Source organism: Mustelus asterias, chromosome 11 (assembly GCF_964213995.1).
Source record: "Mustelus asterias chromosome 11, sMusAst1.hap1.1, whole genome shotgun sequence".
In the NCBI taxonomy this organism is placed as follows: Eukaryota; Metazoa; Chordata; class Chondrichthyes; order Carcharhiniformes; family Triakidae; genus Mustelus; species Mustelus asterias.
Window position 1 is genome coordinate 29,389,782 of NC_135811.1, and position 24,978 is coordinate 29,414,759.

Genomic DNA, 24,978 nt, shown 5'->3' on the forward strand with positions numbered 1-24,978 from the left:
GGAAGCTAAAGATTCACCTCAACTGCAGCTTAAAGTACAGCCTATTCCAAAGCTGTGTAACACTGCTGTTCTCTAAGCTCTCCATCCCCACAGTTTAATAAGTGGCCCTGGAAATTGAACTCTTGATGATGAAACTCACTTCATTGATGACACTTAGCAGATGAAAGATGTATGGGTTCCATCTATCTAGCTGGAGAGAAATGAAAGTACAATAGCTTCTTCTACTCAGCTTCTCAGTGCACCAGTGGGACAATTTTATAAATCTTCTCAGCTGGCAACGCGCACTAGACAATTGGCACGCTGCGCAGGACTTTCATCTATTACAGGTTTTATAACGTAAAACAATTCAGATCATTGGAAGGACATTGTTCTGCTTTTTTTTATTGATGACACTATGAGCTAGTTCAAATCGATGAGCAAAGTATTGGATCTGCTTTCGTGTCTGTGCCATACTTGACTCATGTTTGATCATTTTTTTCCAGTAATACTGTGTACGGTGACATTGCAGAGTCAATTCCTTCTTCTCCTTCTCCACCTCCGTGCAGTGGGACAGATGCTGTTGATGTGGAACATGTTTCAGTAAGGTATTGCAAATTTATACAAAGGTTTATTCTGCGGCATTCAGCCTTTTATGAAGCTGATACTTTATTTATTTCTCGCTGTCTCTGTTCTTGCAGCCATGATGTGGAGATGCTGGCGTTGGACTGGGGTGGGCACAGTAAGAAGTCTCACAGCGCCAGGTTAAAGTCCAACAGGTTTATTTGGTATCACGAGCTTTCGGAGGGCTGCCCCTTCATCAGCTGAGTCACCTCATGAAGGAGCAGCACTCTGAAAGCTTGTGATACCAAATAACCTGTTGGACTTTAACCTGGTGTTGAGACTTCTTTCTGTTCTTGCATTTTTACCATATTTCAGTATGTTTTATTCAGTCATAAATGTATTTACCTTTTGACGAGCAGTCACACTGTCTCGTGATGCCTCTGACCTCACCCTCCTATTTTAAACCGTGATGCACATTCTGTTGAGGTTGATTCTCAAGTGGATTTGATAAAAAAAACATTGCAATGACTTCTTGGAATTGTGTAGAATCCTTAACTTTGTTCTTGATTTCTCAGTGTGGCAATGTATTTTTTAACTCTGTTAATGTCATTCACTAGGAGTGGCACAGTGGTTAGCACTGCTGCCTCACAGCGCCAGGCACCCGGGTTCGAATCCCGGCTTGGGTCACTGTCTGTGTGGAGTCTGCACGTTCTCCCTGTGTCTGTGTGGGTTTCCTCTGGGTGCTCCGGTTTTCCCCCACAGTCCGAAAGACGTGCTGGTTAGGTGTATCGGCCATGCTAAATTCTCCTGCAGTGTACAGGCGCCAGAGTGTGGTGACTAGCGGATTTTCACAGTAACTTCATTGCCGTGTTAATATAAGCCTACTTATGACACTAATAAATAAACTTGAACTTTAAGTGTCATTCTGATTTAGTTGAATTTTGTTTTGTTGGTATGTATTCAGAGGTATCACAAGACTTGTATCGAAAGTTATTTGTTTCTAGGTCCAATGATGGCAAGGTTATACTTTTAATAAATCAATATTTCCACTTATTCTCTTCCTTTAAGTAGAGACTGCAACATCCGTATTGCAGCAGTGGTGCAGAACAGCTGGGGCCATTGTTCCTTAGCCAATGGTTTGACATTGCTCAATGTTGTGAGGTCAATATATTAACACATCTGGCATATGATAAACACTGGGGTGGGTGAATTTTCCAGTCCAGCTCCAGCTGGCTGTGGGAATCATCACGGGTGGGACGCAAACTTTGACGGACCATTTAAAGGTCCGTTGACCTTGGGTGGGGATTTCTGGCCTCAGGGCGGGTGCGACCGGAAAATTCTGGCTTGGCAATGTGTCAGAGACCAGAATGTCGTGTGTCAGCAGCCAGTTAAGGACTTCTATCTGCTGAAAAGATGCTTTTTTTTGATCCAGCTGTGGGCCAATGTGACCCTTTGAAGTATCAGCAAGGGGCGGCGCAATGGCACCGTGGTTAGTTTGTTTCCTTCCACAGTCCAAAGATATGCAGGTTAGCTTGATTGACCATTCAGCCCTTCAATTCTGCACCAACAACAATCCCACCCAGGCCCTATCTCCCTAACCCCACCTATTTACCTCGCTAATCCCCCTGATACTCATGGTCAATTTAGTATGGCCAATCAACCTAACCCGCACATCTTTGGACTTTTGGAAGAAATTGGAGCTCCCAGAGGAAAGCCATGCAAGCAAGGGAAGAATGTGCAACCTCCGCACAGTCGCCCGAGGCTGGAATTGAACCCACGTCCCTGGCACTGTGAGGCAGCAATGATAACCATGGGGCAGCATAGTGGCACAGTGGTTAGCACTGCTGCCTCACAGGGACTCGGGTTAAATTCTGGCCTTGGGTCACTGTCTGTGTGGAGTTTGCACATTCTCCCCGCATCTGCGTGGGTTTTCTCCGGGTGCTCTGGTCTCCTCCCACAGTCCAAAGAAGTGCAGGTTAGGTTGATTGGCCATGCTAAAAATTACCCCTTAGTGTCCCAAGATGTGTAGGTTGGGGGGATTAGCAGGGTAAATACCTGGGGTACGGGGATAAGGTCTGGGTGGGATTGTTGTCGGTGCAGGCTCGATGGGCCGAATGGTCTCCTTCTGCACTGTAGGGATTCTATGATGACCACTGTGCCACCATGCTGCCCTAAATAGAGATGAATAGGTTTAAGGATTTACAAATGGATTTGAATTGGTTAAATTTGTAGATTAAGGAGTAGAATCACCAGCGTAGTTTTTTTTGGATAACACTGAGTGCAATGTATTGGGTCAGTAAGTGCAAGATTAGGATTGTCAACAAGTGTGGATGGATAGTGTCGATGGGGGAACTTCAGATTTCTGGGCACTGCAATCACTTTTGAGGTGAGACAAGCTTGTACAGATGGGTTAGTCTGCACCTAACCAGAGAGGCAGCATGGTCTTGCAGAAGGAGTAAAGAGACTGATGGCAAAAAACTGAAACTAATTAGGGTGTTATAAGTCAAAAAGGCCAGCCAAACACACAGTGAATGGTGAGGGGGGATAGTTAGCCAAATAAGAATACTGTACATGAATACATGTATCACAAGAAATAAGTGAGTCAGGAGCGCAAATTCAGCTTAAGGAATTCAATGTCACAGCCATCGCCAAGATCTGGTTACAAGTTGGGCAGGGTTAGAAGCTATACATTTCAGCTGTGGGATCTTCAGAAAAGACTATACAATGGAGCAGCAATATTGATTTAAGAAAATACAATTACAGCAGTAAGGGTGATACAAGCAGTGGATACACAATGGGTAGAATTAAGTATCAGCAAAGACTTTAATAGATATTACCTACGGAACTCTTAATAGGAACGATATAGTGGGGTGCTTAAAAATATGGAGATCTGGGAAAAATGTAGGGTCTTAATTTATGCATTATGAAGATTTGGCTCCAATTATGAATATTAATTGGGTGTTTCATTTTATTTAAGCGGTGGGCTTTAATTGGGGACCCATGTGGTCAGATATATAGAAGAGCAGGCTGAAGCTCTGCTTGCTGGATTAGTTGAGCAGATTATTTAATGTTTGTCTTTATAGTTAGCCTGCAGTGATAGTGGAGTCAGACACTTTAGGAACATTTAAGCGGTTATTGGATAGGCACATGGAGCACACCAGGATGATAGGGAGTGGGATAGCTTGACCTTGGTTTCAGATAAAGCTCGGCACAACATCGTGGGCCGAAGGGCCTGTTCTGTGCTGTACTGTTCTATGTTCTATGAAATGATTCTTCCAGGATAAAGGAAGAGGCAGTGGCACAGTGGTGTTATCACTGGACTAATAATCCAGAGACCCAAAGCAAGATCTGGAGACCTGGGTTCAAATGCCACGAAAGGAGATGGTGCGATTTGAGTTCAATAAAAATCTGGAATTAAAATTCTGATGATGACCATGACACCATCGTCATAAAAACCCATCTGGATCACTAATGTCCTTTAAGGAAGGAAAACTGCTGTCCTTAGCTGGTCTGGCCTACATGTGACTCCAGACTCTCAGTAATGTGGTTGACTCTTAAATGTCTTCTGAAATGGAGGGCAGTGCGGGATGCCCCAGCCAGTGACACCCACATCCGGTAAAATGAATAAAAAAATAGAATTTCTTGGTGAATGAACAGACCCACAGGGAGCTAGATTCATTTTGGCATTTAATTTGGTCCTGTTGGTATTATGAAGGAAAAATTTCAAGTGCTTTCATGATGCACGTTGATGATTTCTTATGTGCTGGTCACTGTGGGAATTTGAGAAAATTACTTGTTCATAAGGTTAGAGCAGAATTTTAGATTGCGAGTCAGGCTTGTGTGGATTTAAAATAAATTGTTTTAGATATGAAGCAAAGTGGGTCTGGAATAATTTTATCAACAATCCTAACTAAAGAGTGTTACTCCCAGTTAATTTGACTCGGTTATCACAGAATGATTGTTATATTTAAAGAAGAAACAAGGCTCTTGTCAAGCCTGTTTGGTTAGTTGAACTGGTTGTGCAGTCACACTGGCCAGATGCTTGTTTTGTTTTGTTAGAGTTAAATACTTTGATGAAATATCCCGAAAAAGAAGATATTTTAAGGACAAATAAAATGTTACAAATATAAAATCTGGAGAAATATGTCCTCGAGTTTCTATCCTCAGCTTGGTCCTTTAAATAGTTCTCCCTGAAACTCTTTATTGCCCTATAACTTGCATCAATTACACTTGTGAAACATTTGTATGTTATTTTAATGAGTATTGCAGAATTTTGCAATCTATGATGCTGGTCTGTATACAGTTATTAATGGACTGTAGTTCAGGGAGTTAGATAAATTCATATTAGGGGTTAATTTGGTCTTACTAATTGTGTGTTAAATGAGATTGCGTTCCTGTCAAACGTAGTCCCCTTAAACACTTTTCCTTACTGAGATGCAGGTAGGCGCCACATGGATTGTATGGAGTCCTGTGACTCTGCAGCCAATTGTAGAATACTTACTACAAATTATGATCGCTCCAGCTCCTATCATATATATGTTGGGTGCATCGATGCTAACTCAATTTGCTCACTGTACATTCTGGGTGATTGATAGGAAGGACGTTATTTTCAATATCTTTGTTTGCTCAGCCGATTAAATGTAATGAGATTCCTGTAAATATAATGGAACTTGACCATTTCACATTTGAAACCAAACTTTGGTGCTTCAGTAAATCCTGTTTCGTTTCAAGGGGATCAGATATACCAAGTAATTGCACCTTAACAAAGTGCAAACCACTCAGCCAACATGTTTCCTATTGTGCGAACTGTCACCTGACTCCTTTAGAGGAAATTTAAGTATAATAAAGTAATTGTGTTTGAATGATGTGGGAAGTCCTCACTGAGGACTTGTTTCTGCCTGAATACACTGTAATCTGCGACTCTATAACTGACAGTAATGGAAAATGGTTTGTGCTCTTTGTCCAACCTTAAATGTGGGTGGTTTCTGTAATAGGGTCCGTACTTCCTTTTCCGCTAAAGAACGATCAACAGTTTAAGCATTAGACTGAAACCGAAGAACCACATAAATTTAGTCTGCCAGGGTCATTTGTTTGTTGCTGGTTAGTGCCTGACAACAGCCACGGCCTCAGAGGTAGGTTGCTGCTCCTGGGAAAAACATAGATTGTTTGGCTTGCTTGCTGGCTGAGATGGGAAGTGAAGTGGGAATTCTTGGAGGGAGAAGTTTGAATCACGGCCCATGAACTTAATGTGGAGCTTGGAGGGGCACTCCTGTTCCTCTCGGCTCCACAAGAAGAAGACAGAATAAAAATGGTCATTTGGTAGTCAGCTTCCATACACGTGAGAATACTGGTTGTAGAATGCACCATCAGTTTGCATCAAAGCAACATTATCATCCTGTATAAAGCTTTGAATTTTACAAAAATGATAACAACCAAGTTTGATTTTAAGTTATGTGAATTTAAAAAAAGTGGGAAGTATTGGTGCAAATTTCCAAATGTGCACTGATATTTTAGCTGTCAGTCATTGATGTTTTCTTAAACGGAAACACCTCTTTAAATTAAATCTACAACATAATATGGGTTCAGAATATGTTTTGGGAATGTCATTGATTATGTTCCTTATTTTCCAGTGTTTCTGTGCCTTCCGATTGCGAAGAGCCAGTTCCAGCTTTTCCTCTACCTCTTCCACTTCCAACTCTGCAATATGACAATACAGATAAGCCGACCGTTGATGCAACAGAGCAACAGAAAGAGCTTGTGAGGTATGTTTGAAAGAAGAAGAAAGATTGGCATTTGCACAGAGCTTCACAAGATCACTGAACGTCCATGTTTCACAGCCAAAGATGTATTTTTGAAGAGTTTAGTCACTGTTCTAATGTGACGTGGTGCTGATGTGTTCTATTTTAACAAGACCATGGGGCTAAATCGTAGCCTTTTATTGTTTGTGTGTTATGCATCAAGAGGTTAAAGGGAGGATTGCATGTCTATGTGATCATTCCTATTTGATTTTCTTTGCACTCTGCCGGGAAATGCTTTGTGCCTAAAATTTCACGCTAGAAATTTATCCCCATATTTGTTTATATTATTGGAACACAAAATTTTCAGTAGAATTCAAGAGCTGGGAACAGTGGCACTATGGGATCCATGATGGTCAGGCAACAGGTTGAAGAGGTAGATTATTTGGCATTTTGAGATTTAGCAGAATTTTTGATGGAGTGAATTTGATAATCTACGAGGTATCTACAAGGGCAATAAGAATGCCAAACTGGAAGGTTTCTTCTTCACAAGTCTACAACGTTCATTTAAGTTCACCTTAGTTGTCACCATCTGAATGCATTAAATTATTGGCCATGGACTTCTGGTCAGCAGCAGAACAGGAGCACACGTAACTGGTCCTGTTTCAAACTGCAACCTGACCTCTGCTCTGAAGCCCCGGGTCCTGCATGTCCTGGCTGCAGGTTGATCCAGCAACGAAGTTGGTCAGGAAGCCCAGTGGTGCAGCGCCACTGTAGTGAAGTGACGTCCCCTTGTTATCTTGAACTGAGTGCAGGCCCCTTGAGATATGTTTTCAGTTCATTCAATCTCACTGTTCTGGACCCGTCTTTGTTAACAAGGCCCCACCCCCAAACCTGCACCACCAACACTGCTCAACCTCACCACACACATTTGTCAAAACCCACAACACTGCTCATCCATCCCATGCACCCCGATGATGTTTTTAAATTGACCGGTCTGCTTTTAGGTTTCTCCCACCCAAGCCCACATTCCCAATACTTTCCAGCCTCCTGTTGCTCACGACACCCAGCACTGCTCACGATGCCCGGCACTGCTCATAACCGCCCGCCCTCCTCTCCCCCTGCACCCTGATTCTGCCCTGCTTCCTCCCTGGCGCTGCTCACCTCCCCTCCTTCCCCCACCCCCAACGACCACTGCCAGACTTCTTAACACTGTTCCCGACACCCTGCAACCATGAAAATATTCACTCCCCACCCCACCCTGCCTTTGTATTCCCAGCCATGCTCGGCCTTCTCCTGACACTGCTCAACAACCCCCAGCCCCATCCCCGATTATTGCTTTCCGATGAACCCTCTCCCTGTTTTCAAGCTTTCCCCCACAAACCAACACTCCTGACTCTGCTCAGAATCTCCCTCAGCGCTCAACCCCCTCATCACCATTCCACACTTTGCAGCAGCGCTTAATCTCCTCAATGAGACTGCTTACCCCACCTCCCCCCCCAAACACTGCTCACTGCCCCCACACCCTGAAAATACTCACCCCCTCCTGCACCCCCTGACAATGCTGAGCCTCCCCCCTCACACTGCTAATTCCCGGTCTCCCGGTTCTGCTCTGACATTGGTCGGACCAAGGAGCCAAGAATTCCGGATGGTGAGCCGGGGTGGGGAGTAGGGTGAACTGTTCTGAGGTGGGTTGAGCGTTGTGTGAGAGCGCAGCAGGAGGGGGTTGGGGGTGGTGAGCAGTGTCAGGGGTGCCCTGGGTTCACCTGATTTACTTGGAGCTGCACTGATCAGCAGGCTTTAGTCTGCTAGGACCAGCTCCAAAATTATCCATGTAGAAATCGGTGTACGTTTTGGCCAAACAGTCCATGTTAATGCACTTAGGTGTGCCATGGAGTCATTTCTGGTGTTCTGGGTTCAGAAGCTGGGCTCCCAGGAACCCCCAATACCACTTCCATCCTGATCTCGACACGTACTGCTGTTTAATTGGAAGATCCAGGCCAGTTTTTCTATTCTGCTTATCCTTGTGTCTTGTGAGGGCACAGTGAAAACAACATCAGTTTCCACCGAAAATCAGAAACCAGCTCAGATTTGTTCACTTGCTATTGAGTGGCCGCTCACTGATTCCACAAGCTATGATGGGGTCTTTGCTTAAGGGTTACACAGATTGTATCCGCTGAGTTCCAGCCCTACGTTCTTTACAAATAGTCACTTCTCAACTTAATTTCTTGCAGGTAATTTTTATGTTTTGGGTCTTTTAAGAAATCCAACATTCAATAGAAAGTTGCCTAATGGCTATATTTCAGGAAGGCACCTCTACTAATTTTGAGGGTTATATTTTAAGATCCAGTGTCATTTTTACTAGTTTCCGGCATTCAAAAAATCTATTTAGATTGGAATAAAATGAAAAGAGAAGCAAACTGCTTTGAGATTGACGGCACAGTAGCACAGTGGTTAGCACTGCTGCTTCACAGCTCCAGGGTCCCGGGTTCGATTCCCGGCTCGGGTCACTGTCTGTGTGGAGTTTGCACATTCTCCTCGTGTCTGCGTGGGTTTTCTCCGGGTGCTCCGGTTTCCTCCCACAGTCCAAAGATGTGTGGGTTAGGTTGATTGGCCAGGTTAAAAATTGCCCCTTAGAGTCCTGAGATGCGTAGGTTAGAGGGATTAGCGGGTAAATATGTGGGGGTAGGGCCTGGGTGGGATTGTGGTCGGTGCAGACTCGACGGGCCGAATGGCCTCCTTCTGCACTGTAGGGATTCTGTGATTCTGTGATTGACATGTAGGTGGGGCTATCCCAGTGTGCACTGGGTAAGGGAGTGAATCAATATATTTCTTCACTTTTGCATAATGCAAATACTTTGACATGTGAAAACATGTGAAAAGACATGTCAAAATTGAAGTTATTTGATCTTGTTGAGGTGATTGTGCCTATCGTATCTAAATTACGATGTTACTGTGCAGTTCAGCAGCTATTGGTAATAAAACCTGTTCTGTCATTTTACTTTATCTTATGGAACACTTCAAATCTTGTCACGTTTTGCATTTTCCAGTGTTTCGTTATCAAGTGACTCTGAAGAGCCAATCGTTCCTCCTCTTCCATCTGTACCACCCCCTCTTTCACCTGAAGGGAGTAACGAACCAGAGGTTGATACGACAGACCTGCAGAAACTTCAAAGGTATGTGGTGTAAAAGTCTGACTTCTAAGCTTGTTGTTCTGTCACTTTGTTTTCTAGTTTAGAATTAATCCAACTGATCGAAGATGAGAATCAGTTTTCAATTGTCTGACTTTCGTGCTTGTTGTCACTGTGAGAGATGTGTTTTGATCAAGTTTGATGGTGAGTTGAGGAGAACTCTCGTCCTTTCTTGAGTTGGAAGCTCACCCTAGTGGACAAATTCTGTCATTGCAAGAACTTGTCCAGACCTGAGGACAGTGACATTTCTTGTCTGGTTCTGGTTGTTTCAGCTGCTTCTGTTAAAGGAATGAAGACTAAGAACTTGGATCTCTTTGTCATCTTTAGCATTTAAACCATTATTGCGATTTAAAGAAAATTTATGTTTAATGGACTCCGACACTTGGTTAAGGTGCGAGGTGCAATGTTTCTCATGCTTTTTGTGTCTTTGATTTGCCTGTCTAAGCCCGACAGTGCTTATTTGCAAGGATCGTCACATTCCTGTGGTACAGTGGCCAGAGATTTCCTGCTCCTAGGTTACTACAGTGCCCTGAAAATTTTATGTCCACGAAACAGCTGCAACTGCTCCCCAGTCACATAATTCAGCTGGAAATCAGAATTTTGAGAGCTTTGAAATGTACCGAATTTTGTTTTCTGATTTGTGGCTGTTATGATCCCAGTTGATGATCTTATAACTGGATGGAAGGTCCCAGAATGGAACCCTGCCTCAAAAGACCGTAACTTTTTAATATAAAAGTAGAGGAACAGAGTCACAGGGCTGCTAGTTACTTTTAAGGAACAAAACAAACACATTTATTAAACATGAGAAGTTGGGTTTTTATACAATGCTCCTTTACTCCCTCTTTGCTTAACAATCACGCACAGATTTTAAGATTGACATGGATCACAAAGTACATCTGAAGTTGCAATGGTCTCATTAACACACACACACTCTTTTCAGCAAACAGATTGGCAGTGGTCAAATACACACACTTCTCTCAACCCAAGTTACTGTCTGTGGATTTTTCCTTAGAATCTCCCCAGATGATTATCAGAGTTTCTAAATTCCACTCCCAAAAACATACTATAAAAGGTTGGGGGCAATCTTGAGTCCACGCTCTCCATCCACGGGAATGGGGGCGGGAGCTCAAGACCCGTCAAAACCAAGAAGTCGTGAATCCATGAACCTTGCCGGCGAGATCATGATCTCTGATTTTTGCCGCCCTTCGCTGGTGATGTAATCAGGTTCATGCCCACAACAGATTTTAATAAATATAAATCAAATTAAAAAGCCTCCATCCACCCACCCAGGTCTATTTTGAAACCTCGCTGATGTCATGTCACGTCAGCACGGTTTACAACAGGTTCACCCAGACGGGAACCTGTTGTGGGGATTCCCCCCAGGGGTGAAAAGGTGAGTATATCCCCCCAGGGGAGAGTGACATGGCCAGACAGTGCCCTGGCAATGTCCCTGGCACAAGTTGGCATTGCAAGGTTTGCACCATGCTGGGAGAGATGCCAGCTCCCATTGCAGGGTCTGGGGTAGCCCCTGAGACCGCCGTGGTGTGGAGGTTATTCTTTTTGTTTGGGACACCCTGATCTCAGAGCATCTGGCCTTTACCGGCTTGTTTAGGCCCTGCCCCTCACCATGTCCTCCTGTTTTATTTGGAGAGTGGCATAAGATCTGGGGAGAAAACCTGTCAGTTTCTCTGAAGCGAAACACATTGCTTTGCAGTCAGATCCTGACACCTTGGTAACATTCTTTGGTAAGATTCTGCCCCTTCTCTCATAATAATGCTTTTCCTTAGTGGTTTGCATTGCAAAATCCAGACCAAGTTTCCCAAATGACGCATTTAAACAAAGCTTCCGCTCCACTTTTAACAGCAAATCCAGTCCAGGATTTATACCTCCTTTTAGGATTTCTTTGTCTTGACAGCTGTTCAAACGGTCGCAATTGCTTTAACTCTGAATTCCCAGACTCTTATTAAAATTACACCAAACATTTCATCTACCTCTGAAGTCTGCTTTGCCACTTCAGATCTAGTTACTGCAAGTATTTCTTTAACCCAGAACACTTTGGGCGGGATTTTCCACCAAAGCCGGCAAGCCCCGCCCGAGGTCAACAGTCCTTTCCATAATCCGTCCCTCTCTCACTCCGATTCCTGTGGTGGGCGGGACGGTAAAATTTATCCCCTTGTTTATCCTTCCTTGAATTCTTTTGAATAACATTTTGCTCTCTGTTCACTTAATTTCAGTCACCTGAAGTATTCCTTCTGCCCCAATTCCATGGACACCTGAACTGTATCTTGTTCCTTCGGAAACCTGAATCTTTGCCACTCCCTTGTCCTGTCCAATTTCTGGCAATGTTGAGAACTGTTCGCTCCTCAGTGACCTGTCTCCAACTGCCAATAAATTCAGCTAAAACTTAATAATAGCTCTTTTATCCTTACAAGGCCCCAGTTGCTAAGCAACCATTGCTGGTTTATTTATTCTTTACACCATAGTCCTCTCTAAGCACATTAGAATCGCAGTTGGAATTGAAACCAACCCCCACACATACAAACACCTTTGCCCAGCATGAATGTAGCTGTTGGTTTTACCCATCCAGGTATAGAAACATTAAGCACATTTAAAATTATACCTTATTTTTCAATATAAAAGCAAATTACTGAGGATGCTGGAATACTGATTGATGGACTCTTTTTCACCTTGAGCCCTAGTGTTGAGTGCCTTCAAGGCCTTTAAGATATTTGCTTTTTGTTTCTGTTCTTTGGAGAGATTTAGGGTGGATTAGAGTTTGTAGCAATCTCTCCCTGGCAATGCTGAAAGTATTGTTACTCATATTGGCTCCAGCTTGTTAATCAAATCTCATACTTTTGCCTCTGCAAGTAGAAAAACTGCCCGTCCTGCCACATATCACTTTTCATTTTGACATGAGCTTGGAGAAGAAAATCAACAGCCTCAACAGCCATTTTGACTTATCCTTTTGCTTTCCTTTCCTTTTAAATGACTTTCGGTGGCTTTTAGCAGCTTACTGCAGCTCTGAACATTTCTGTGTTCTCTCTCCAAGCCCTTGAAACCTCAAACTCAACTCTACTTCTGGCACCATGTTATGAATGGTGCTTCTAGCGCAGTGTCTTTATTAGAATTGAGTATAACATGGCTGACAGAGGTCACATGATTATGGCAAGCCAGGTACGACCTTTAGTACATGATTGCATTTCAATTCCAAAGATGCATCACTGTGCCATCATTGACCAGGCAAGTCCCACATTTGATGTCAACAACATAACACCACCCTATCCACCCCTCATCCCCCTTATGTAGTTACATTCAGGATGCTAAAACTAGTCAGCCTTAATGTCGCTAGGCAATGCTAAGATTCTTGCCCCTCTAATCTTATGACTCAGTGCAAGTGATATTTTCTTTTGGTGATGTGCAAGGACAACATCACACTTTGCTGGGATGATTCATTCAATCAATCAATTAGCTTGTTGATCATTTTTCAAATCTACTCTTGAAAAAAGGCCACGTGGCCAAGGTACTGAAGGATTGCCCCAAAAGGATTGGTGCTGAAGAACTGTCTCTGTCTGTTGAATGACAGTTTGCTGAATTACTTCCTTCAGAAGTAGTGAAGTAAGAAAGAAAAAGAAAATCTGAGAGGGACGTTGTAATGTTGAATGATCAATAAATCAATCAATTTTTGCCTCATTAGCATATTCAATTTATATTCCGCAGCAAGGTCAGTTTTCTACATACACGCGCACACACACACATATAATTTTATATATATATATATATAAAATTATATATATATATATATATATATATATATATATATATATATCAAATGTACATTATGTACAGTCTCAATCGGAGAGGGATGAGAACAACATATTATTTGCTTTAACACACACCAACACCAGTCAGCTTTGAAGAAATTAAGGGCAGGATTCTCCGGCCCAGCCTGCTGCCAGGTTCGTCTGGTCCTACAGAAAGTCAGTTGATTTTTGGTTGGCAGCCGAAGTGTGTGGCTGGAAAATCCCAGCCTAAGAATTTACCTGATGATCCAACTTGCTCTCAGGCCTGAATTTGTCGACTCTGCTGAGGTTGGGAACTAAGGCAGGTGGACCTGAAATTACAGGTGCCAGCTGGCATGACGCTTTCCCAAGGTCTGGGCAATTTTACTGAGGTGGGTTTGTGGCCGCCAGGGTTATTAACCGCTCCAGGAGGTGGGCAGACAATTAGGCTCATTACAGCTTGTTAACCAGAGTTAAAGGAGGCTGACAGGCATTTTTCCATCAGCTTTCAGTTTCCTGATGCGAGTGGGGGCACATAAGCTGCCTGGAGGCATGCCTACAGCATGGTGGGGTGGGTGAGGGGAGCAGTGCTCTAGGGAGGCCTGCAGCCCCCCCCTGTCTGACTGGGTGTGGGTGCAGTCAAAAGCTGCCCAATGGAGGGATTTCCTCAAACCCTCTCTTTCCTACTCCATGCATGTTCCCACACCAGCACGCACGCACCAGAAGAGCACCTGCTCCCCGGATTAGTAATTGTAGTACCGATGTTGTCTGTGAAGATCAGTGTAATCAATGGCAATCTGTACAATTACAGTAAGCACTGGATAACAGGATGGCTTCGTTTTTAACTATGTCCAGAATACAGTTTCACAGCTTCTCGTGTTTTGGCTGTGACAGACCAAGTAAGCTCCTGCTTAGGTGTGTAAAACAGCTCGCAAAAAAGAAGAATAAAATGTAGCTCAAGCTGGCTTTTTAGGTGAACAGGGTGGCAAAAACCGCAGCCCAGAAACCCAGCTGAAGTCATGAAAGGGTTAAAAATGGATGAGAACGAGACGTCCTTTGTGCATTCTGGCAGACCCCCGAGGTGAGGCAGCAGCAGCCAAACAGCCTGAGTGCATAACAGCCTCTACATCAACCCCCCCCACCCCCCCCAACAACCACTACCCCCGCCCCTCCCCTCCCCCCCCCAACCCTTTTCTGCTTTGGAATATTATTTTGCAATCTGTGCTTTATCTGTAAACTGCACTTCTGCACGCGCTTCCTCTGCAAGTGCTTTGATTCCTGTTAAATCCACACACACTGACATTTACAAAGAAAAAAAAATCCAAGTGATTTTAAATATTCAAGGCTGATATCAAAAATGTTGTGCGGATCTGAATATGGAATGGATCCAAATGTAGGGTTTTACCCGGGAGCCCCTCTGCTTCATCGATTTTTTTTTTTTTTGCATATTATACAGATGGAGAAGGCTTTGTTCCTGAACCTCATCAATAAATGCAATTTAACAGCGAAAACTCAGCAGGATAACCAACAAAATGTTCAAAAATGGAGATGATGATGAGCTTACTCACTGGTTTATTGGTAAATCCAGCCTATTTTGTGGCTGGTCGTTGTCACCATAAAAAGCTGAAACCATCAAATATGCAGGGCTTCATCTTTTATGCAGGCACTGTGCATAAAAGACCAACAACAAAGGGTCTTATTTCCATAAATTTGTTCCAAAGACTCGCTTTTTTTTTTCAAATTCATCGCAATCAAGCCTCCATAACATGATCAGGTTTTAATAATGGAAACCCATCGGTTTGAGGGAATACCTTTTCTCTCCATGAAATTGCTCTCTGGTCTAGCTGTTCATGTGACAGGCTGCTTAATCGATGAATGGATGTGATCACAAATGTCGCTTAAAGTGTGTTTACTCTTGGCATTATTTTGTCATGAAGCGGAATATCACCTCAATCTAATTAAAAGCATTTCCATAACCGCCTTTGTTTTCATTCGCGCACTGTGTCTGTCTGGTGCCCATGGAAACCGATATTTTTATCCCTGACTGGATTGTGCTGACTGTAAGGTTAGAAAATGTTGTTGCCTGTTGCCTTTTCAGTTCTGCACGAGAACAAAGACTGCATCACTGGGTGCACTGAGAACCAGGTAGCTGAGTTAATTAGACAAAAACCCAGCAATCTTCTGGTTCAATGGTTTAAGTGCTGGGAAGTCGAGCTGTGGGTGCACTGAGTTGAACTCGCCAGATTTCCCAAGGTTGACCTCATTTGTTGTGTGTTATGCATCCAGCTTGAATCGGAAGCTTTCGATCAGCCTGGGGCAGAAATGATCACTTTTACAGGGTTTCCTTCATTCTGTTGGCCGCAAACCTGGATAGCACTGGGTAATAAAAACCACTGCAGAGGCTGGAAATCTTATACTTAAACTGAACATGCTGGAAAATCTCAGCAGGTCCAGCAGCATCTGTGAGGAGAGGAACAAAGTCAACGGTTCGAGGCTTCAGCGCATTCAGTAAGAAGCCTCACAACACCAATTTAAAGTCCGACAGGTTTATTTAGTAGCATGAGCTTTCAGAGCGCTGCTCTTTCACCAGGATGATGGAGCAGCGCTCTGAAAGCTTGTGCTACCAAATAAACTTGGTGTTGTGAGACTACTTACTGTGCCCATCCCAGTCCAATGCCGGCATCTCCACGTCAGTGCATTCAGTTAGGGCTGATCAAGGTTGTGGAGTATTTTCATTTTCTGGTGCTGCTGTCGGACATAATTATGCAAAAGGTGCAGCCAAGAAGGTTTGCCTTGTTTGTGATCCCAAGGCAGGCTCCCAACAGGAATTCTATTCCCTCTGCTTGAGGTGACAGAACAGAAAATGTTGCGAGTGACAGCCAAAGAACACACGATAAGCACGTTTAACATCCTGAGCATACCTGCCAAGGTAGAGCTATCCAGCATTTCCCTATCCCAAGCGCTAGGACAAATGATGTATTCCACATAAAGCTTCCTCTTACCCTGAGTGAGCCAACACTGAAGTTGTGCACTAAGCTCTTTCTGATCTGCAAATACTTCAGCAGAGAGTCCATTAAACAGGAAGTTGTGTCACCTTCCCATTTTGAACAGGCAGGCCCACACAGTGACATTATCACATAACTTACCTGCAAACTACATGAACGTTCACACACACGCCGGGATGTCGGTTAGACACTTGAGCCGGAATTTTCCAGCTCTTCTCACTAGCGGAATCTTCCAGTCCCGCCAAAGGCGAATTCCCGCCACCGCTTTCCGGGCAATGTATAGAACGGGAAACCCCGTTGACAGTAGCGGGATCAGAAGATCCCACCGCCGGCCAATGACAGGCCGCCTCGGTCACCACGAAACATGCTGGAGAGGGAGCGGAAAATTCCACCCCGCGGATTTCACTCTGTTCTTCGACATCGCAGCATTTGAATATTTCGTTTGGAGAAAGAGGTGGAATATAATTGGAGTAAACGAGCCTCAATGTGAGGGGGAATTCCTGGTTTTAGACTCTTTTATTTATTATTATTTAATTGTCACAAGTAGGCTTACATTAACACTGCAATGCAGTTACTGTGAAAACCCCCTAGTCACCACATTCTGGCGCCTGTTCGGGTACACTGAAGGAGCATTTAGCATGGCCAGTGCACCTAACTAGCATGTCATTTGGACTGTGGGAGGAAACCGGAGCACCCGGAGGAATCCCACGCAGACACGGGGAGAACGTGCAGACTCCACACAGACAGTGACCCAAGTGGGGATTTGAGCCTGGGCCCCTGGCGCGGAGAGGCAAGCAGTGCTAACCACTGTGAAGTTTGAAAATGTTGGCCGGAAAAGTGAACGTCTTTTGAAGTTTGAACAAGCAATGCTCCCCACCTTGGGACCCTGAAAACATAACCCTTGTTTTATTGCTGCTCATGATTATCTGAGTGGTGGGTCAGACGATAGCTTGGAAGCCATGTTTGATTTCAACCTTCTTCAAACACCAGAAGCATGGAGGATTGTTTAATGAGAAAAGCTACTGGGGAAGCTGCATTGCCTTATGTGATTCTAAGTTGCTCATCACTAACAACCTGCATATTCACGAATCTCCTACTAGGATTCACAAAACAAACAGGGTTGTGTGCAGGAGTTTGGCCACAATGCTTTTTTCAATACTACCCTGGACTTGGAGGAATGCTTCAAAGTGAACAAAATTGTCGGGTTTTTGATATTACAACATTGGGTGGAATCTTGTACCCTCCCCCATTGTGAATTTGCTGGTAAAGGGGCATTTAATGAGGATTAAATCCACCCTGGATTAATCTACCCTGATTAAGTCTGTGGCAGAAAGACCTATGGACGGCCATCCCCACTGCCATCAAGAGAAGCCCTTGAGTGGCTAATTAATGCCCATCTCACTGCCACTGGTATTAACCCAGCAGTAGACAGGCTCGACATACAAGGAGCTTGACAAATAAACCCTGGTGCATTTGCTTGCGGGGCACTCCCTCGTTCAAAGGCAGTCTGTGCCTAATTAAGGAACCTGACATTAGGAAGTAGGGGCCAATTGAGAGTCACCCCCTGCCTTTGCTGCTGATCCCTTCCTGTGACCCCCCCCCATTGCAACTCCTCGCCACCATTTGGAGGAAATAATAACAAATGGGATTACTATCTCAATGGAAACAAATTAAAACATGCTACCGTGCAAAGGGACCTGGGGGTCCTTGTTCATGAGACGCAAAAGCCCAGTCTGCAGGTACAACAGGTGATCAAGAAGGCAAATGGGATGTTGGCCTATATTGCGAAGGGCATAGAATATAAAAGCAGGGATGTCTTGATGCACCTGTACAGGGCATTGGTGAGGCCGCAGCTGGAATACTGTGTGCAGTATTGGTCCCCTTATATGAGGAAGGATATATTGGCATTGGAGGGAGTGCAGAGAAGGTTCACCAGGTTGATACCGGAGATGAGGGGTTTGGATTATGAGGAGAGGCTGAGGAGATTGGGTTTGTACTCGTTGGAGTTTAGAAGGATGAGGGGGGATCTTATGGAGACTTATAAGATAATGCGGGGGCTGGATAGGGTGGAGGCGGAGAGATTCTTTCCACTTAGTAAGGAAGTTAAAACTAGAGGACACAGCCTCAAAATAAAGGGGGGTCGGTTTAAGACAGAGTTGAGGAGGAACTTCTTCTCCCAGAGGGTGGTGAATCTCTGGAATTCTCTGCCCACTGAGGTGGTGGAGGCTACCTCGCTGAATATGTTTAAAGCGCGGATGGATGGATTCCTGATCGGTAAGGGAATTAAGGGTTATGGGGATCAGGCGGGTAAGTGGTACTGATCCACGTCAGATCAGCCATGATCTTATTGAATGGCGGGGCAGGCTCGAGGGGCTAGATGGCCTACTCCTGCTCCTATTTCTTATGTTCTTATGTTCTTATTCAGCTGTGCCTGGATCCCTCCTCAATCCAAGGCATTGTGTGGATGTAGTACCTGCAGCAGCCACTGCGTTCCCAGGAGCACTGCTAAGTACAGAAAAGCTAGTGGTCCCCAATTGGTGGGCAGCTCCCAGTGGCTGGGACTTCTGCCCCCAGAATCCTTGATGCCCACCACCAGCCTGTCTAGTGCCTTACTGGCACAAGATGGAGCCGGCCTTCCCAAAAAGAGGTGATGTAGGGGTCTTGCCAGAAGCTGAGACCCCCATTGCCTCCATGAGATTTGGTTCACCCAGTGACTGTACTTTAAAGATACTTCATTAACTGTAAATCACTACTTTGAGATTATGAAAAATGCTAAATAAGTGCAAATTTATTTTTCCTTACTTCTGCTCCTTGGTTTTAATGGGAGAAATTATGAAGTGTGTTTATCATTAATAGTGACTTGTTTGATGCATTAGCGTACTATGAGCGGGTGTAGCTAATGTACCTTTATCACGGGCCTGAGACACACATGGGTCAGAAGTGTAATGACTTTGATTGCCATGAGTCGTGCAGTCTTTGTGGTGAAACTTGTTTGCACATCACCTCTAAGCAGGTGACAGAAGTTGACCACTGCTTTCCTGGTGAATAAAACGAAGGCTGCAAAGACAGTTTTCCCAAGGCATTCCCACCGTGGTGTGCTTGGATCAGTAAACACTGCTGGATGGCCAAAGGCACACCGTCCCTATCACAGTCAAACCAATCTCACCCATGTTTTCTTCCAAATAATGCAACAGGAATCTCCTCCATGATTCCCATATCCAGAATTTTGATGGCAGCAATGCTGAATATTCCTGTGGCAAAATTCTACCAAAATAAACAAAGGGCGGGATTTGACAGCCTCCCTCATCCCGAAACCGCAAAATCCCACTCGAGGTCAATGGACCTTCCATGGTACCCCGCCCACCCCCCCCCCCCCCCCCACCCCCCCCCCCCCCCCCCCTCTCCACCCGCTCCGATTCCAGCTGACACCTTCCACACAGCAGCTGTGTGGAATGGAGTGCCGATCTGATAACAATCACAGTTGGCATACCTTTCTTAGAATTATAGAATCTACACTGCAGAAGGAGGCCATTTGGCCCATCGAGCCTGCACCGACCACAATCCCATCTGGACCCTATTCCTGTAACCCCTCATATTTACCCTGCTAATCTCCCTGACACTAGGGTTAATTTGCCGTGGCCAATCCACCTAACCCGCACATCTTTGGACTGTGGGAGGAAACTGGAGCACCCGGAGCAAACCCACACAGACACGGGGAGAACGTGCAAATTTGACACCAGACAGCGACCCAAAACCGGAATTGAACCTGGGTCCCAAGCGCTGTGAGGCAGCAGTGCTAACCACTGTGCCGCAGTGCTAACTACTGTGCCACAGTGCCGCTTTACTACGCTAGCTTCTGACCTGGAATTTTCTGACTTTGCGGCATAAATAATTAGTGATTATATTCACATCTGTGAGGATTAGTGTGTACCCTGAAAGCTAAACATAAACTACACTTCATTTTCTTTCCATCAGAGCCAAACACTAACTTTTGTGAGGAGATCTTATATTGACCTGAACATAGCTATTCCGTAATGGCAGGATTGTGTTCTGCATTCTGGACCTCTCCTTCCATCCAGCACCAATTTCCCCCCTTATCTCCTGAAGCTGGCCACGAATGCTGGCCTCATCTTTGACTAGTAAGAACAGCCGTGTTTCCGAAATGGTCATCCTTCTCTGTGAGTGCTTCACTTGACTAGAATACTGTAACCAGCTGCAGTCGCAACCGTACTGGTGCCCTGATTGAGATCAGTTAACTCAAGACAGACTGGGGATTAAATCTGGAGCTTTCAAGTTTACGTGGCCTAATGATCGTTTGATAAAAATTCTGCTTGGTGAGACTCGCACGCAAATACTTGAGTCTAAATGTGTAATGAAGCCTATTGCATCCCCCACACGCTACTGAGGTGAGGCAGTAACCTGAATTAATTAGTTAATTAAGCTTATGCAAAAAAAAATCTACCGCTTTATCAATACCTGTGAGCATTCAGAGGGGTTTCTCCTATCCTAATATCATGTTGTTTTAGTTTTTTTCTCAATAACGGCAAGTAAAATGTAGTTTGTCGTTTTGTTGGGTTTCTTTGTGCGTATTAAAAAGCAACTACTTCGCCACAGCAATAATCTAAATTGTATTTGCTGTGTGACTTTGTGTGAAGCCATTGTAGTGGAATTGCCACGCAGTTCCTTTCTCTCCCCATTGGGGAAGGGAACATTTGCCAACTGTATTTTCAAACAGTGGCTCTTTAAAAACAATGATCTGGGATCCTTCATGCAGGACTTGTTCATTATGTTTCCTTGGCAACAGTAGTCAATGAGTTAAATACAGCAGACAAAATACCTCCAATGCTCTCAGAATAAGTGTTGGCTCCTGTTGAAGGGCTGTCTGCTTCCCTTGTTGGAATATTCCATTTTGAAAAGGGATGCATGGTTGTAGGAAATATTTCTGCACACTTCTGTGCTTGTGAGGACAAATATTTAATATCAAAATTTATAGTTCCAGAAAAAAAGGAAGAAATGTTACGCTGGCACTGAATTGAATCGGTTAAATATACAAATGGATGGTCAATGGACAATGTACCTGACCTGCTTTCTGCAGCTCTTCAGGGAACTGGCTGTGTGCTTATAGGGAGGAGTCATCTTATTCTGGGTTTTGTCATCTTATCAATTGTTTTTTTTATGTGCGGGTTTGTTGCGGTGGTAGCTTTTGTCAATGATTGAGCAGATCATTGTTGTGTACCCCACCATAGTCAGGGAAATCTCTAGTAAAATTGGTGCCAGGGGCTGGCAGCAGTTCCGAAATCAGAAGCAGCCACGACAGTATTACTGTCACTAATGCAAGCAGCTGTTCCCATCTGCAGTGCAGCATCGCAGCCCGACAGTCAGACCTCTCTGGGCTTTTCGCTGGTGGAGCTAACAAGGAGGCTGGCCCTGCTTGGAGCTTCTGTACAGGGGCAAGCCAAGGATGGGAGGCTCCCAGTCTGTGCAGCAGAGGCAGGCAAGCAGCCTGAATCGGGAAGCTTCAGAGGCTATGTGAGTCCTGCATCATTTTTTTTTTTTGTTTTGTTTTTTACACCACCATCATCCCCCACCTCACCGACAAGGCCAGCAGCATCATCAGCCATCCCAGTGTAGATAGTACTAGCAGCCACCTATGGGCCCTGGCTTTTCAGCAAGCCTGTGCTATCCCTAAATGACAGTGCTATCCCTGAAGGATAATATTTCGTATCTTCAATGGCATTATTGTAATATCTGAACCAGAACTAAAATAAAAATAAGATTGCTGCAACCCATGAACGATATTGATTATTTGTTTGTCGGGAATGCTCAATGGTCTGACTGTGACTTAGCGATGCTTTGGATTTCAAATGTAAAATTACCATCGTAGTGTTTCTGAGTGATTTGTCCGTTTCTTTTGTGGAGCTGTACACACTGATGCCGTAGGTCTCCCTTGTTGGACTTAAAAGATGAGAAGGGGACTCTGCCCTTCGATGGTGCTTTTTGAATAGGATTATTTAGAATCACATCCTGGCCTTTCTTTAGCAATTGCGGTGATGACTAAATGCACTAACTGCACTGCATAGTTAGAACATACAGCAATCAGTTGTATACACAGCTGTACAGATCCTCTCAAAAGGCCTTGGAAAAACATTGTTAGGCTTTTCTTTTCTCAGTACATTCACATGTTGTAAGTTTCAATCGGTACCAAGTTTAACTGAGAATCCACAAGCTGCCTGTTTCAAGATCTGATGCTGTTGCGCTGTCAGCAGAGGCACAGCGAGAAGCAGCTGCTGGTTCAGTGGGTGACTTGAAATCTGAAATAAATATGGAAACATCATTGTCTTCTTCTGAGCTTTATGTTGAGCAGGTGATGACTGACCTCCAATCTTGGTGAGTATGACTACATGAACGAGTATTTGTGTGGTGATTTTTTTTTTTGCCCTTTTGAAGCCAAATGCTTTCTTTATTGCAGCAGTAAGTGAAGAAACTAGTTCACAGAGCCACCCCTTGAGGCTGGGTGGAACTAATGCAAGAATACACTATCTATCAGAGCTGTCTGAGGCACAATATGCTGATTCCAGTCCATTAACACTCTTACAATTGCTGACACTAACCCTTATCAGAACTATATTTCTCTTGTATTGTCTTACCCCAGGCTCTTGTACTCCATTTATTAAATGAGATAATACAACAACTGATTGCCACCCAGCAGAACTAGGTCTGGATATATCGATCCTTTCCCTTTGATCATCCTTTCTGTTGGCATATTTGCCCGAACACGCGCACAAAACCAGTTTTTAAAAAAAGCCATTTGGATAGATCATTAATGATCAGTTCAAAACAGGGTCATTTAGCTTTTGAAATAAATGACATTCTCTGGAAGATGAATGCAATTTTTACTGAATTATTCAGGGTTCTTTGTACTACACCAAGCTGCGATAAACCACTTCCAAACACCCTGACTTTTGTGACCCATGATGTAATGGCTGCACTTATGTGGACATGGACCAACGATATTCCCTGTTCAATTTAATCTCACACATATGACCTTTGTACTTTCTAATGTGGCGAGCTGATGAGAATGATGAGTATTTAAATATTTCATTGCCTGATGTGAGGATTCAGTGTGAAGACTATACCCGTGAATAAGTGTTTGGATTTATATTTAGAAGGTAAATAGTGGTATGTTATGGATTGTTTCCAGGAGGCATGTGCATTGTGCCTTTGTACCTCAAAATACTCCACGTGTATCCCATATGCTTCAGTGATATCATGTGGAACGAGGGTGACTCTTACCCAATCAGCTAACTGTTGCTTAAATGAAGGATGTTTTTATTCTTTTACAACCATAACAAAAAACACTAAATTGCTTGGAAGTGATCATAGACTCCCTACCGTGCAGAAAGAGACCAATCAGCCCATCAAGCCTGCACCAACAACAATCTCACCTAGGCTTTATCCCCACAACCCCACGTATTTACCCTGCTAATCCCCCTGACATGAAGGAGCAATTCAGCATGGCCAATCAACCTAACCTGCACATCTTTGGAGTGTGGGAGGAAGCCGGATCACCTGGAGGAAACCCATGCAGACACGGGAAGAACATACAAACTCCACACAGACAGTAACCCGAGGCCAGAGTTGAACCCGGGTTCCTGGCGCTGTGAGGCAGCAGTGCTAACCACTGTGCCACCGTGCCACCCAATGTATAAATGGAAATAAGATCAGCCAATCCGGTCAACCCTATCATTTTAGTTATGGTTGGAACACAAGTAAAGCATGACTTCAAACACAAAGATCTGATAACTTGGCCTTGTTATCCACATTGCCACGGAAATGCTGCATTGAGTTTACATTTTGGGATAATATTCCTTTTCCCCCAACTTCTCACCTGTGCCTAAATTCAATTCTCAAACCAGAGTATGGATTTGGACTTCTCTCTCCATACTTGTATCCCACTTCAAGCGGAAATTGTAGGTTAATTGCTCCAGGCCCTTGAAATTGAAATTTAATTCGAATAAAATATAGTTTAGAAGTTAGATCAACAAATATGTTGAAATCAATGAATACTTGCAGTGAATGTAGCAAAAGAGATTATTTGTGACTTGGATATAAAAAGCAAATGTCGGTTTGTCAACTTTGAGGATCGCAGCCATGTAGGGAGTGCTGTATGTTAATAGGTTTCAAGCCAGTTAGTGAAACGGGAACCAAGAGGCAGAGCTTTTCTTTATTGAGAGAGGTTATTAACTTGTGAAGTCTCACAGCTCTCTTCCCACTTAACCCAGTGTCCCTTTTTTATATCTGCTCAATTAATACCCACCACCTGTTTCTCTTAACCTTAACAATGTAATTTGACAAGGCATGAACACAGTAGCGCTGCAAATACAGGTCTGTAAAGGGATTTAGATCAGTCAGGGAATGAAACAAATTAGTAACAAATGAAACTTATCATTGTTAAATGCACATTGTTCAAAATCTGTAATGAACCTTGGGAGTGATAAGTAAAATTTCATTTATCAAATTCCTATCGTGGCCTTAGGAAACGTACTTTTCAGCCATCTTTGTATTGCAGTTGTAATCTAATGGGAATGTAGGACAACAAACAGCCAATTTATACACAGCAAGGTCCCGCAACCAGCGAAGACTGTTTTTTGGGTGATGTTGATTAATATGACCCAGGACATTGAGAGACTTCCTTGTGTTCCTTTGATTCGTGCAGTTTTATTTATAT

General features: G+C 43.9%; 1 protein-coding gene across 12 annotated transcripts in view; it reads left to right on the forward strand.

The window, feature by feature from the left end:
* Positions 1–24,978, forward strand: part of LOC144500442 (uncharacterized) — a 256,651-nt gene that overhangs the window by 126,737 nt on the left and 104,936 nt on the right. For all 12 annotated transcript variants that reach the window (XR_013498975.1, XM_078223362.1, XM_078223364.1 and 9 more), the window contains 3 exons: positions 483–584; positions 6,171–6,302; positions 9,326–9,451. Coding sequence is in view for 11 of the 12 variants with exons in the window: in XM_078223362.1 (XP_078079488.1) it covers positions 483–584; positions 6,171–6,302; positions 9,326–9,451 (360 nt within the window). In the remaining variant the exon portion in view is untranslated. The remainder of the gene's footprint in view (positions 1–482; positions 585–6,170; positions 6,303–9,325; positions 9,452–24,978) is intronic.